Here is a 13,802-nt window from a genome sequence, read left to right on the forward strand (position 1 = left end):
AGCTAAAGTTACAGAGAACTCAATAGAGAAAATCGTCAAAGACGATTACCTATTAAGCAGAAAAAAAACGTTTAGGATTAAATCGAAAAAAATCATTATAATCGACGATTAAATTGAATATTAGCTCTATTATTAATTGCTAATTTTGAGTTTGTAAAGGATTGAACCTTTTGAATATCCCAGTTTGTTCCTATCTTGAAACTTTAGGTAGAGTTTAAAGATTTTTTACATATTTCTATCTCCCTTTTGTAATAATTGAGCCTTCCATTATATATGCAACTATTATATTTTTGTTTTGATTTTTTTTTTTACATATAGATAATTTGGATGTCATTATCTTAGGATTAATTGTCTTAATTTTTTATTTTTGTATTTTAAAAATATTTATTTCAATTATAGGGTCATACACAAACAAACATTAATATTAGTAATTATTTCAATTCCACCCTATTACCGAACATACAAAATACTTTCACTAAACTCATTACCATTACTAAGTATTTGATTTCCATTCAATTTTGATTTCTATGTGTGAACCAAACGCCCTCTTTATTTTTATTTTTTTTCAAATGCATAAGTGGTCTAGCATGAAAGCTCTGTATTGCATAGCAAGATGTAATCATTTCTTTATTTCACCATAGCTTCGAAGTTCTTGTTCAAGGTTTTGTGACAGATGATAAAGGACTTAAGGATGATCTCATAGCTTATTTTATCTCATGATTTAAGGGCTATTTATGATTTGGAATTAAAACTATTTATTTTATTGCTCTATTCATTTCATTTTCCGTATCTTATTCAATTAATAATGTTTGACATAAATTATTTACAATTCAAATTTTTATAATATTTAATTTAGTATAAAATTTATATATTTATTAAAAAATTACATTAAAGCTACAATTAAACATTAAAAATTAAAAGTTAAACATTATATAAAATATATAATATAGAAAATAAAAAAACAAAGAAAGTGTTTGCTTAACTAGCGAATAATAAAAAAAAGACAGGTAAAATTAGATAAAAATAATAATGTAATTAAATATATACTTTGATATGTGTAACAAGTGTATTTATTTACATGCCATTGGAATTTGGAACAAAAGAATCATGTTTCTGAATTTACATCTTAAAAAAATGATAAAAACAAGTCAACAAAAGCATTGTGGGGATAAAATTAAATTGATTAAGATAATCTTCTTAGACCTACATATTTAATTGCCACATCAATAAACATTATAGGAAAATCATGTGAAGATCGTGTTGGGGTCCGCACCACACTCAAAACTTAAATAATTATGAAATGAAGTCTACGGAGAGGAAAAAAAAGTAAGAGATTTATGATTATGTGGAACAACTTTAATTATTGTAGACTAATATAGAAAGCATTAATTATATTTTTGTCTTAAATTTATAGGTGACAATTCATTTTAAGTCCTTTTTTATTAGAACATTCACTTTTGGTCTTAGTATTATTATGACATGATCGTTTTTGGTCTTTTATTATGTGGAACAACTTTAATTATTGTAAACTAATATATAAATGTCTTAAAATAGGTGATCTAGTGAGTGAAGTATGAGCCTCGTAATTGAAGGTTACGAAATTAATTTTTATTAATATGTTATTGATCGAGCTCATCGTTGTTGTTGTGGTCTAGTCACAATAGTGCCACATCAATACAACTGATAGTCAAAATGACCCTCATCCCATATAGGGAAACTTAATTTCAAAAGACAAATTGCTTTGTAAAGAATCTATATATATCGTCATTCAATCAACACAAAAACAAAGGCAAGAGTCACATATATCCAGGGTCGGCCCTGGCCATGTCTGGTCGGGGCGACCGCACAGGACCTCCAATTATTTGGGCCCATTTTTTAAAAATATTTTATATATAATTCAATATTTTTATACTTGATAAATAATTTTTTAGAATTCATATACTTCTCTTAATCGTAAGTGAAAAAATATATTTTTAGAAGTAATTGACATCGAAATTTAGGTGAATAAATTCTTAATTAAATATGCACGAAAATGTCACTTTTAAATTAAATTTTGAAATATATCTTTTTCTTTGTTGAATATTTATTCATTATATTCATAAAAAATTTATTACTTTTGTCATAGAACACAATAACTCATTTTGGAGTTTGAATCGCTAGAGGAAGGGCTTGAACCTTCGACCTTATGGTTAAGAGCCACACGCTTTAACCAACTGAGCTACTCCAGCAATACTTTTGTGTTTCTTGTTTTATTCTAGTATATTTAGACTACAATTTTACTTTATTATATTTATATCGCATCTCGAAACAAAAATAATGAAGGTCCAAATTAAACTATTAGATATGACATCTATTTTTAATGGAACAACCTTGCATATATTTGCCAACCAATTAACACAAAAACTTGCTTCTCCAGGAATGTGGAGATTCGTCACCTCCTCGAAGTCATTACATGAAATTCCATCATCTTTAGTCCATGATCATAGATCTCACGTCTTCAAGAGCAATTTTTTTGAGATCTAATTGCATTACTTATAAATTTTGAAAATTGATCATGATTATTTATTAATTAATTATAACTATTCAATCATACAAGTTGGTAGTATACATTTATGAGTATATGGAGAAGAAAATAATAAAGTAGTTGATTAAATGAGTGGATTAGCTCGACATTTCTTCTACATGATTGGAAGAAGGTGTCATGTCACATAATAATTTTTGTACATGAAGAAGAAGAGAGGAAAATGGGGTTTGTAGTGTTTCTCCTTTCCACAGCCAACTTGAATATTCCCACCATACAGGTGGTTTTTTGTCTTTAATTCGCAGCTGGTTTTGTCATTGTTGTACGTACAAACCCATAATTAATTCAATTATTTGGCTAATCACATAATTGGCTGGGCATAAACACGTGGGCAGCTTTTGCTACTTAATTGTTTCCACTACTACAATTTAATTTGTTACCATATACTCCGTATATAATAACCAAATATATATATATATGACACATATATAGTATTATTGCAATATATTGTGTATATGTTAAGTTGGAAGTCCAAGTTATTTGGATTGATACATATCATAAAGAATAATTTGTATTGATTGAGTGATACATATATGTATGCCTAAAAATTTGTTTTGTTTTACATAATGAATAATACAACATATGTGGGCAATCAATAACAATTAATTACAATATTTTTTTAAGTAAATGCTGATTAAGAGAATGAATTAACAACTTGAATGCAATCGTTGTAAGTGATGTTGAGCATACTATTTTTTTTTTTGAAAATAAACGAGGACGAAAATCCATTAATGAATCAATAATTCAGAAATACAACCAGGCGGAAAAGAAAACCACGAACCTAGGCCAGACGATGAACCAGTTGCCCGTGCAAGCACGTGAGCCACCTGATTCGCTAACCTCTTGACATGGCGAACAGAAATGTTCCCAATGTTACTAGCCAAAGAACGACTATGCTTAACTAAACAACCCACATAGGAAAAATCAACAGAACGAGAATGAAAAGCAAGCACAAAATTTAAACATTGTGAAGACCAATTGGACCAACATTGTGTTGAACCAATTGGATCAAGTTCGATCAAGAGTGGTTATCTCATGATGTAAAGATTTTTGGAGTCTCATAATATGTTATAAGAAGAATACCTTGAAGATCTATCTTCATATTTCATGAAGATTTTCTTAATAACAATTAACAACTTAGTCACTTGATTCTATAAGGGAAGTCATGTGTTGGGGATTAATTGCCTATTTCTAATATAATTATGGAGTTAATTGGGTCCTTTTTTTAATTTTTAATTTTTAAATTTAAGTTTAATTAATTATTTTATTTAAAATTATTTTAAAATATTATTTTTAAAGTTGGTAACCGGAAGATCAAGTTAAACAAGTCACTTTGGGTTAATTTGCATGGATTTGTGTAGTTCAGGGACTCAATTGCATTGTTTTTGAGTTCAATGACCTAATTGCAGTTTCGTGTGTAGTTCGGTGGCCTATTTGACCCTTATTCCTTTTTTTATTAATATATCCTCATTTGGCCCTAGTATTATTGTAACATGATTATTTTTAGTCCCCCATCAACGAAATCGTTGAAATGTTGTAAAATACAAAGGCATTTCAATCTTTTTTTTAAAATACAAAGTAGGTTGAACCACTATATTTTTTTATGTTTATTTTTTTTTTTGAAAAAATTCGTAATTAAAGACCGAAATGCCCTTATATTTAACGAGATTTAAATTACTTTGTTAATAAATTAAAGGACAAAAAATAGTCATGTCACAACAATACTATGACCAAAAGTGGATGTTATGATAAAATAGACTTAAAGTGGATTGCGACTTATAAATCTATGATAAAAAATGGAATTAACTCTATAGTTATGCATCTCTCTTATAAAGATTGAGACATTTTTTACTCAATGCACATGTTCGAGTAATGACAAATTTCCATCATCACTCAAAAAAAAAAAAAAAAAAAACCAAGCAATATTATATTTTTTAAGTCCACAAAAAAAAATAAAAATTAATGCCTTTCCATTGACAAAATAATAGCTTGCAAGCTCACAATCATCATGTACATATACAATATAAAACAATAGTAACATTTTGAGTTGATAATCTAAAAAAGACCCATAAAATTTGTTTTTTTTTTTCAAAATTTTATGTAAAAAATCTCGGGGTCGTTTAGTTCATTTCTCTATTTTTCCTTTTCCAGTTTTCCATTTCTCCATTTTTTCAATTTTCCATCTCCATTTCTCCAATTTTCCATTTCTCCAATTTTCTGATTCCATTTACAAATTTCATAGTACCAAACACAACTTACACAAGTAATAATAATAATAATAATAATAATAATAATAATAATAATAATAATAATAATTTCATTTTACAAATTTAATTTTTAAATAAAAAATTCAATTACACTAATACGGAGTACTAATTAAATGTATAAAATGTAACAAAAGTCGATAAAAACATATTACTCCATACTAAATAAATTACAACTATTTCAATCATTTTAGTACATATTTGAGTACATAATAATAAAAATTAAAATAATAAGAATAATAATAATAATAATAATAATAATAATAAGTAATAATAGTAATTAAAGTAAAAAACGGTAAACATAAACATAATAATAATAATAATAATAATAATAAGGAATAATAGTAATTAAAGTAAAAAACGGTAAATATAAACATAAACATAATCACTTGGTTTGCGCAGCAAGAGGGAAAGAACCAAAGAAAAGGCGGAGGGAAAACAAGAAGGCATAGACTCGCGCATTTCCACAGAATAATTGCGCCCAGCAAGATTTGAAGCTTTGTCCTCACAGAAAAGAGCACTATTCACCCGCTTGTTTCCTTTCCTCCACTTTGGAGAGAGCTAAATTCCATCTCTCCAATTTTGTATAAGAGCAATCCCATCAATGTATCATAGATAGATATTGGAACAGTAAGTGATGATTTGGAAGAGTGAGAAATAGGAGAGAGAGGGAATTGGGTACTCCTGCAAATATGAAGATATTTGGATTCCCAATAAAGAAAAAGAAATTAAACTTGGCTGCTGGCGCACAGCCGCGCCCATGCAGGCGCGTCAGGCGGGCCTAACAGCAGCATAAATTATTATTATTATTTTTTATTTTCAATTTTGTTTTGTTTTTTTTTTTTATTCAATCCTCCTCATTTTCTCTTTCCTAATCACACTTACAAAAACTCCTCAATAACTGTGAAATATCTCCACTGATAAGGATGCTCTAAGATTGGAAGAATGGAGTGGAGAATGAATTTGAAAAAATGAATTTAGTAAACAACTTCTCCAATTTTCCTTTTTCCATTATTCCAATTCTCCATTTTTTTGAAAAATCTTCCATTTTTCCAAGTTGCTAAACGACCCCTCGTTTCTTTTATTTAGTTTTCCATTGATGCAAGTTATACATGTCTAATATTGAGTAAGTTAAGTTATTTTGAAGTTACATAAATAATAAAATAATTTATATTTTAATTTTCATATTCGTTGAATGGTGATGTCTACTTTTTTCTTTTGTTTTTCAATAATATTAGATACATTGGATATAGTAAGTTAATTAGTAAGGTTTAAAGTACACTATCATTAATTCCAATAATGAATATATGTCAAGAATATTAGGTAGGAAGATATGAATTATTAATCTTCGTGAACCATAAATTTCTCATTGTTTGAAAAGCAAAGCCAAAGAGGTCAAAAGTTTTGTTTACACATTTTCGGAAAGTGTGAAATGCATGCATGCATGGATGGTAACCGTGATTTTGTTTCTTTGTTTCATTCAAATTAATGATTACATATAATTAAATGAAATATATACATTATATATGGGAGGGTTCATATAAGAACATGCTCCCATGTACATGCTTTCATGCATGTAAAAATTAAAAATTGATCGATTAAAAATATAATTTATGGGTAGATCAACAATTGAGGGTTGTTGGAAGATAAGGAAAAATGATTGGGTTCGCTCTATAAATATTGCACACTTTTTAAAAAGTTTACAATAATTATAATGAGATATTGGTCTTTTCGTAAAAATTGAAGACTGATTTCAACTCTTCATCAGTGTTCATTAATAATTGAGAATCTTAATAAAAAAATATGGGTCAATTTTATTTTTATTTTGTAAATTTGAAAATTTAGGCCCTGTTTGGTAAATGGTTGTTAGCTGATTGGGTTAGAAGGTATTATTAATTGATAATATTAGCTGATTGTAGAAAAGTGTTTGATAAATTAGCTGTTAGCTGATAGCTATTTAGTATAATTTCTTTTCTCAAAAGGCTAATTAAAAATGTTGTTTTGAGTAGCCTTTTGAAATTTAGTATTTTTGAGTTACAAAAAGCTTATTATTAACTAAACACTTATATTGTAAGATTCAACCAAAGTCAAACAACTAATAATGGTCAAATAGGCTAAAATGACTGATAGACTAATATTTAAATAGGCTAAAATGGTCAAATAGGCTAAAATGACTGATAGGCTAAAAACATGACCTTAGTAATTGTAAGATTCAAATCTTTGATTTTTCAAAATGGAGAATATAGATATGTCAACACTTTTTACAAGGTGAGGTATTTCGTTGTCGTAAACAACCCACAGAACAGAGCATAGAGGTGAATTATATTTGAGTTTATTAATCTTGTAGTGGATTTTGACTCTTGGAAGGAAATTAAATCAAAAGTGATTGCTGCATTCGAACATTAAGAATCCCAAGCGTAACACGAACATCAATTCTTTGCAATTTAGACCCATGTATAGCTCGTAGGGATGTGCAACTTTATTTTTCTATGATGTCATATTTTTAAGCTAAGAGACAGAATGTTAAACTTGACCATTCAATTTTAATTTTTTATACCATCATATTTTTTAGAGACAAAATACTGGACTTTGATTTTAAACCCTCCGTCCAACAATCTTCCTAATTACTCCCCCAACAGTTAAATTGTTTAATCATATGGTGGTATAGGGGTCTCGTGTTCTGTTTTGTTTCAATAGAACTATTCGTCTATAACCATCTATCACCACTAATTATATATTGAAACTCAAATAAAACACCGTTTTACTCGTGGGGTTATATTAGAAAAGTTAAATACCCATCATGAAACTTCCTATAAGCACAAATTAAAGCAAATGCAGTTAGAAGTACAGTTTAAATTATTTGCATTCACATTCACAAAAATGACACACAAACAATCACCTCGATCCACTGCACATTTTACACATATTGGTGAAAATTAAAGCGTGACTGGCAACAGCACCTTAATTGTACATCAATACATGTTTTCCATGATGTTAACCTATCTATAATCATATTATATATGTCATTGCATATTCAATTCAATTCACACACATCAATATCATTAAACTAGAATAGGACGACAGGAATTTGTTACCTTTCACTTATCAGATACAGACCAGGCAAGGGCATATGCAGGTACAGAGGTAGCAATTTTAACATTTTAGGATTAGCGGACAACACACGACAATCAAGCTAAGCATGGTGCTCGATACATCCATCATACCTAGCTAGCTACCTACATCTCCAGATGATCTGATGTCTTATTAATTGGTTCAATGTCACACTTGTTTGTAATTGGTTCAATGTCACACTTGTTTGTTCTATACTCATGCATATGTCTCACCGGAAGTTTCGCGTCGCGTGCAATTGTCAAATCATAACGTCTTGTCAAGATATAGTGTAAAACTACATTTTTTTTTTAATTTTGGAATAGATCTCTAAGAAAAATATAGAATAGTTTATTTTACTTTTTTACCTAGTCTGTCTTGGAGAGTTGGAGCTATATAATATGCTAATCAAGAAAATACGTGATTCGTTTTATGAATATAGATTATTGATGGATAATTAGTTAGGTAGTCAAGTATTTATATGCTTTGGTTGTATTGGTAAATGACATGAAATAATATCAGGACTCTTCGGTTCCGAGGCATGTAAAAGTTTAGAGGTGAGTGGGTGGGTGGATTTTCAAGTAAACAAATTTTATCATACCAATTTGCAGCCCAAAGTTTGGTCTGCAAATTAAAAGTAGCTTTGCAGTTTTTCAGAACTTGTCTTGATGTTAGGAGTTTTAACGAATGTGTCAAAAAACTCTTTTTTCATAAAGACATTTTTTATTCCTTGTATTGACTTCTTCCGCAATATGTTAGACTGTTAGACCTGGATTTGCTACCTTGAGAAAACTTGCCATGCCTGACTTAGACAGTTTTATTGATTCTATTTGTTACGTTGTTAGATGATAAGACATCTACCAAAAAATTTCAACTCATGCATGAACTAAAGGGCTTGATGTTGGCTAGTACTATTATTAAGCCTACTTGATAGATCTATTGTTTGAAAAGACGGCTTAGATGTAGCAAACATATTTATTAATAAAAAAGATTAATCGGTCGATCTATCAAGATCTGGTGGAAGCAATGCTACACTTTAAGTAGTAGGATCTACCAGGCTACCATCTCACTTTTGCTGAAGTAAGGATCTACTACTCCGATCCGCTTAATGATTTGTTGCTTATCATCATTAGGAGAGGTTATGTTGGATAATCATCGAACAAATAAACTAATAAGTTCTATTCATAATAAGTTTACGTAATACACTTTTATTATATTAAAGAACAGGCACGTATTGTACTCTAAAACAAACATTATAATTGTTCTTGTGCTAGTACTAGATTTTACGGTTCTCTCCTCTCCCAATTTTTTTTTTCAATAACTTTGCTCTACTCCACCTCTTATGCTCAATTTTCAACAACTTTGCTCTACTCCACCTCTTATATATGCTCAATTTTTTTTTTATATCTTCTCCCTAGAAGTATGCTTTGACTCGAACTGAAACATATTGATATCCAAATATATTATTGTAATAGTGAAATAGATATATTAATGTTTGGCCGGTGCGATTTGAAGTTGGGTTTTTGTTTTTATTATGAAAGGAATTAAAAATTAGAAAGTTTATTTAAACATGTTTCCTATTTTAGTCTTTCTTTGTCCAGTAGTTTCGGCATCATGAAGCCAGTCTCCATAAACGACAACATCTGTAGGCCTGTGTTTGCCAATTATGATTGTGGTTTATAATTATGAATTACAAGAAATTCATGTAACTAAGTTTAATTTTACGTTGCTTGTGAAAATTATTGACTGTTGGATTCTTTAATCCTAAGTTCTAATTAACGATAAGAGAAATCTAGATTAATGTTTTATGTCCTCAGTAATAACTTGGATATTTACTTGAACTTGCATATGATCTATAAACCTTAATTAGCTTGAGCTTTTGCAATTGAATTGTGGTGGCCAATTACAAGACTAGTTAAGGGTTTAAGTTTTATATTCATTTTTGTAATTAAAAATGTTACAATTTGTGCATTAAAAATTATAATTATATATTTTTTTTATATAATAAGCCTTGATTTTATTATACTTTGATTTACAGAAAAGTGTGCAATTACTACTCCAAATATGCGCTTTGACCCTAGTCGGCAAAGGACCATACGCTTTCGCATTATTTAATTTATAATTTTCTCATTATTCCAAAACCTAAATTGCTCATTGCTAACAACTCTCACAGAAAGTCGAACTCAAAATCTCGTAATTACTAAATTAATTGTTTGTCCAACTCAATTTGAGTTTGCCCTAGATTATATTATATATGCTCATCATATGGAAGTATTTATACATACACATGCACCAATGCAAGCATATCCTTATAAAATATATGACTAGATATTAATGAGATATATAATTATATATTAGCATAACAAGATCCATAACGTACAATTGGATGGGTTGTCTAAAGTAGATCCTAGATTATTATACTTCCTAAGAATTATATTTAAACATGATACCTTGCAATAAGCCTTGAATATTATATAATTAATCAGCTCTTTTTTCTAATGTAAATTAAATTAATTAGTCATTATTATAAGATTTATTTTCCTTGAGTTGAGGAAAATGAGCTAAGCTTAGCTGTGTGTCATATCCTAAAGAAAACTATATTTTTCCTTTTTAAAATTACCATCTTATGTTTAATTTTGACGTGCTAGTATCTTTGAATTTTAACTTCTTTTTTCATGAGTTACTGACTTACTGTCAACCCCACTTTGTAAAAATAATCTACATAATAACTAAGCAAATATAAAATAAAATTCTAATACAATAATGAAGTGAAAATTAGAAAGTAATTTTATGATAGGAATATAGTACTTTATAAACAATTTAAATTATATAAATTTATTCTAAAATTATTTAAATGTTGTATAGAATTAATCATTATCAATTAAACCTATTTAATGTTATAGTAGGACCAATGAAATAGATATTTTGTGCAATAATTGAATTTGAATAATCTTTTATATAATTTCACACATATATATAAAAAAAAAGTATAATATCTATTAAAAATTTTAATAATTAAACTCAATTTAGATATAAATAAATTAGAAACAATTAAACTCAAATCATATATCAATAAATTAATTTATTAATGTCTTAGTTTTAAACAATTAATTCATTAGTACTCTGTCTTTAATTTTGAAAGATTATGCCACATTAATTCATTAACATTGCCCCTAAGTGAAGTCTGAAACCAGCTTAAGTTGTCGATAATGGTAGCTAGAATACCAACTTGATAGGATTACCTATGGTAGGCAAACTTTGCTTTCAATCAAATTGCCATCAATAAATTAAATATCTTACAAGATGTTATATATGATGGTCAAAAACACACTTTTGTACATGCTTAAAATATTTTAGATTTAACTTTAATGACTTTCAATTCTGCAAAAGAAGAATATGTTTTTCAAAGTTATGGTACACCACTGAATTAATTAGTCTCTAATAAATTAAGTGTTTGAACATGGTATACATGCTATTTAGCATATAATATAATTTTAAGGAGAAAGAGAATTAATTCTCAACATACTTTTGCTATTTGACTATTTATATATATTTTAAAAATCTTAATTATGATAGTGATATCGTATGTGACAATACCATTGATTAAGTGTTACGTATCAACTAGAAAGTCATCATTAACTTAATAAAATGATGACAAATTAAATTACATAACACTCCATAGTTGTGTGTTAACAAGAGTTTGGAATTGAATGTGACCTTCTACTATACTTAAGAGGAGAAGAGTTTATGGATGATTAGATTAAGACTTAAGAGATATTTAGGGCAAAAGAGAGATAATTACAAGAGTGAAAGTGGCTAAAAATAAAAAGAAAAAGAAAAAGAAAATACAAAGTACAGGTCAACAGAGTTGAAGACTGAAAGACTCAAAACTACCATCCAAGACTAAGAATTGTAATAAGTGCATGAACCAATTTCTCTATATATATCATAACCTCACAACACTTTCTTCCCATCCCATTCTTCTCTCTTTACTCATCATCCTGGGAATAAAAAAGAATTAAAGAAAAAAAAGAAAGAAAAAAATGCCTTCGTCTTCGATTGTTGTGATCTCCAAATGCACAGTCTACCCAGAATACAAATCCTCCAACTCCAAATCCTTAAAGCTCTCAGTTTCGGATCTTCCCATGTTGTCTTGCCAGTACATCCAGAAGGGTGTGTTGTTGTCCCAACCGCCGCTCGACTCCGCCGCCTTAATCTCTCTCCTCAAGCTCTCTCTCTCTAAGGCGCTGGCCCATTTCCCGGCCCTCGCCGGCCGTCTCCACACCGACGCCAAAGGCCACGTTTATATCCTCTCCAACGATGAAGGCATCGACTTTGTGCACGCCAAAGCTCCCCATCTCTCCGCCGCCGCGCTTCTCCCTTCCCACGCCGACATTCCGCCGCAATTTCGGAGCTTTTTCCAGTACGACAATACCCTGAGCTACGCCGGGCATTCGAAGCCGTTGATGGCGATACAGGTGACGGAGCTGAACGACGCCGTTTTTGTGGGGTGTACGATGAATCATGCGGTCGTGGATGGGACTTCGTTTTGGAATTTCTTTAATACTTACGCGGAAATTTGCAAGGGGGAGGCGAAGAAGATTACTAGAGTGCCGGATTTTGGGCGGGACACCGTGTTTAATTCTCCGGCGGTTCTTAAGTTCCCCGCCGGCGGGCCGGCGGCAACTTTCTCAGGCGATGAGCCCATTCGCGAGAAGATATTTCATTTCACCAGGGAAGCGATATTGAAGATGAAATTCAGGGCTAATAACGGGAAACTCTGCAACGGTGAAAACGGAAAACTTAACGGGAAGATAACGCCCGTTAATCACGAGCCGGGTTTGCAAAACGGCGCGGCGGCGGCGGCTAAGGCTTCCGAAATTTCCTCGTTCCAGTCCCTGAGCGCTCAGCTCTGGAGATCCGTAACCCGCGCCAGGAAACTGGAATCCAGCAAAACGACGACGTTCCGGATGGCCATAAACTGCAGGCACCGGCTCGAGCCGCGGCTCAAGCCGCTGTACTTCGGGAACGCGATCCAAAGCATCCCAACCGTCGCTACAGCTGGCGAGCTGTTATCTCACGACTTGAGCTGGGCCGCCGACAAGCTCCACCGCAATGTGGTGGCCCACGATGACGCCACCGTTCGCCGGGGAATCCAAGATTGGGAAAACAACCCACGATTATTCCCCCTCGGAAACTTCGACGGCGCAATGATCACCATGGGAAGCTCCCCGAGATTCCCAATGTACGATAATGATTTCGGGTGGGGCCGACCACTGGCGGTGCGAAGTGGAATGGCCAATAAATTCGACGGCAAGATCTCCGCCTTCCCCGGCCGTGAAGGCAACGGAAGCGTAGATCTTGAGGTGGTTTTGGCGCCGGAAACTATGGCCGGACTGGAGAACGACATGGAGTACATGCAATATGTTTGTTGAAGACAACAACAATCCAATTCCATCTATCACTTCAACATTTATTATATTTTTCTTTAAATGTACCTTAAGGCTGATTGTTCTCTCGACAAAACTCCTATGTAATAATGTACGTTGCATCTAATATTTACGTCCATTTGAAGTCGTGTTCTATATGCATCTAAATGTCAGATTATATCAAATAATAATATTTAGAAATACATTATATTAATTTTCCTTTACATGTTCTAAAAATTGTACTTTTAAACAGACATACATATACTACTATACTAGTCTTTGTTTTGTCAGTGTAACATATTTTGTGACGAGACATACCACCTCTTGATAAGATGCTAGACCCATATTCCACATACATTCATTGAGGGCCACAAATATATATATACATATTTAACTTAGCTTTGTCATATTTATAAACCT

At 31.0% G+C, this 13,802-nt stretch overlaps 1 protein-coding gene and 1 non-coding gene across 2 annotated transcripts; one reads left to right on the plus strand and one right to left on the minus strand.

Annotated features, from left to right (window-relative positions):
- Nucleotides 1-2,154: 2,154 nt before the first annotated feature.
- Nucleotides 2,155-2,228, minus strand: TRNAK-CUU. The gene has a single exon. It is a non-coding gene; the product is annotated as a tRNA-Lys (tRNA).
- Nucleotides 2,229-11,915: 9,687 nt separating this feature from the next.
- On the plus strand, nucleotides 11,916-13,596 carry LOC116030033 (uncharacterized acetyltransferase At3g50280). The gene has a single exon (XM_031272128.1). The coding sequence runs from the start codon at nucleotides 11,997-11,999 to the stop codon at nucleotides 13,386-13,388; it is 1,392 nt and encodes a 463-aa protein (XP_031127988.1). The 5' UTR covers nucleotides 11,916-11,996; the 3' UTR covers nucleotides 13,389-13,596.
- The last annotated feature ends 206 nt before the right edge of the window (nucleotides 13,597-13,802 follow it).

Source organism: Ipomoea triloba, chromosome 9 (assembly GCF_003576645.1).
Source record: "Ipomoea triloba cultivar NCNSP0323 chromosome 9, ASM357664v1".
NCBI lineage: Eukaryota > Viridiplantae > Streptophyta > Magnoliopsida > Solanales > Convolvulaceae > Ipomoea > Ipomoea triloba.

Bases quoted from the DNA above. Each gene is read 5' to 3' on its own strand.
- LOC116030033 (XM_031272128.1), top strand. From the start codon at position 11,997: ATGCCTTCGTCTTCGATTGTTGTGATCTCCAAATGCACAGTCTACCCA.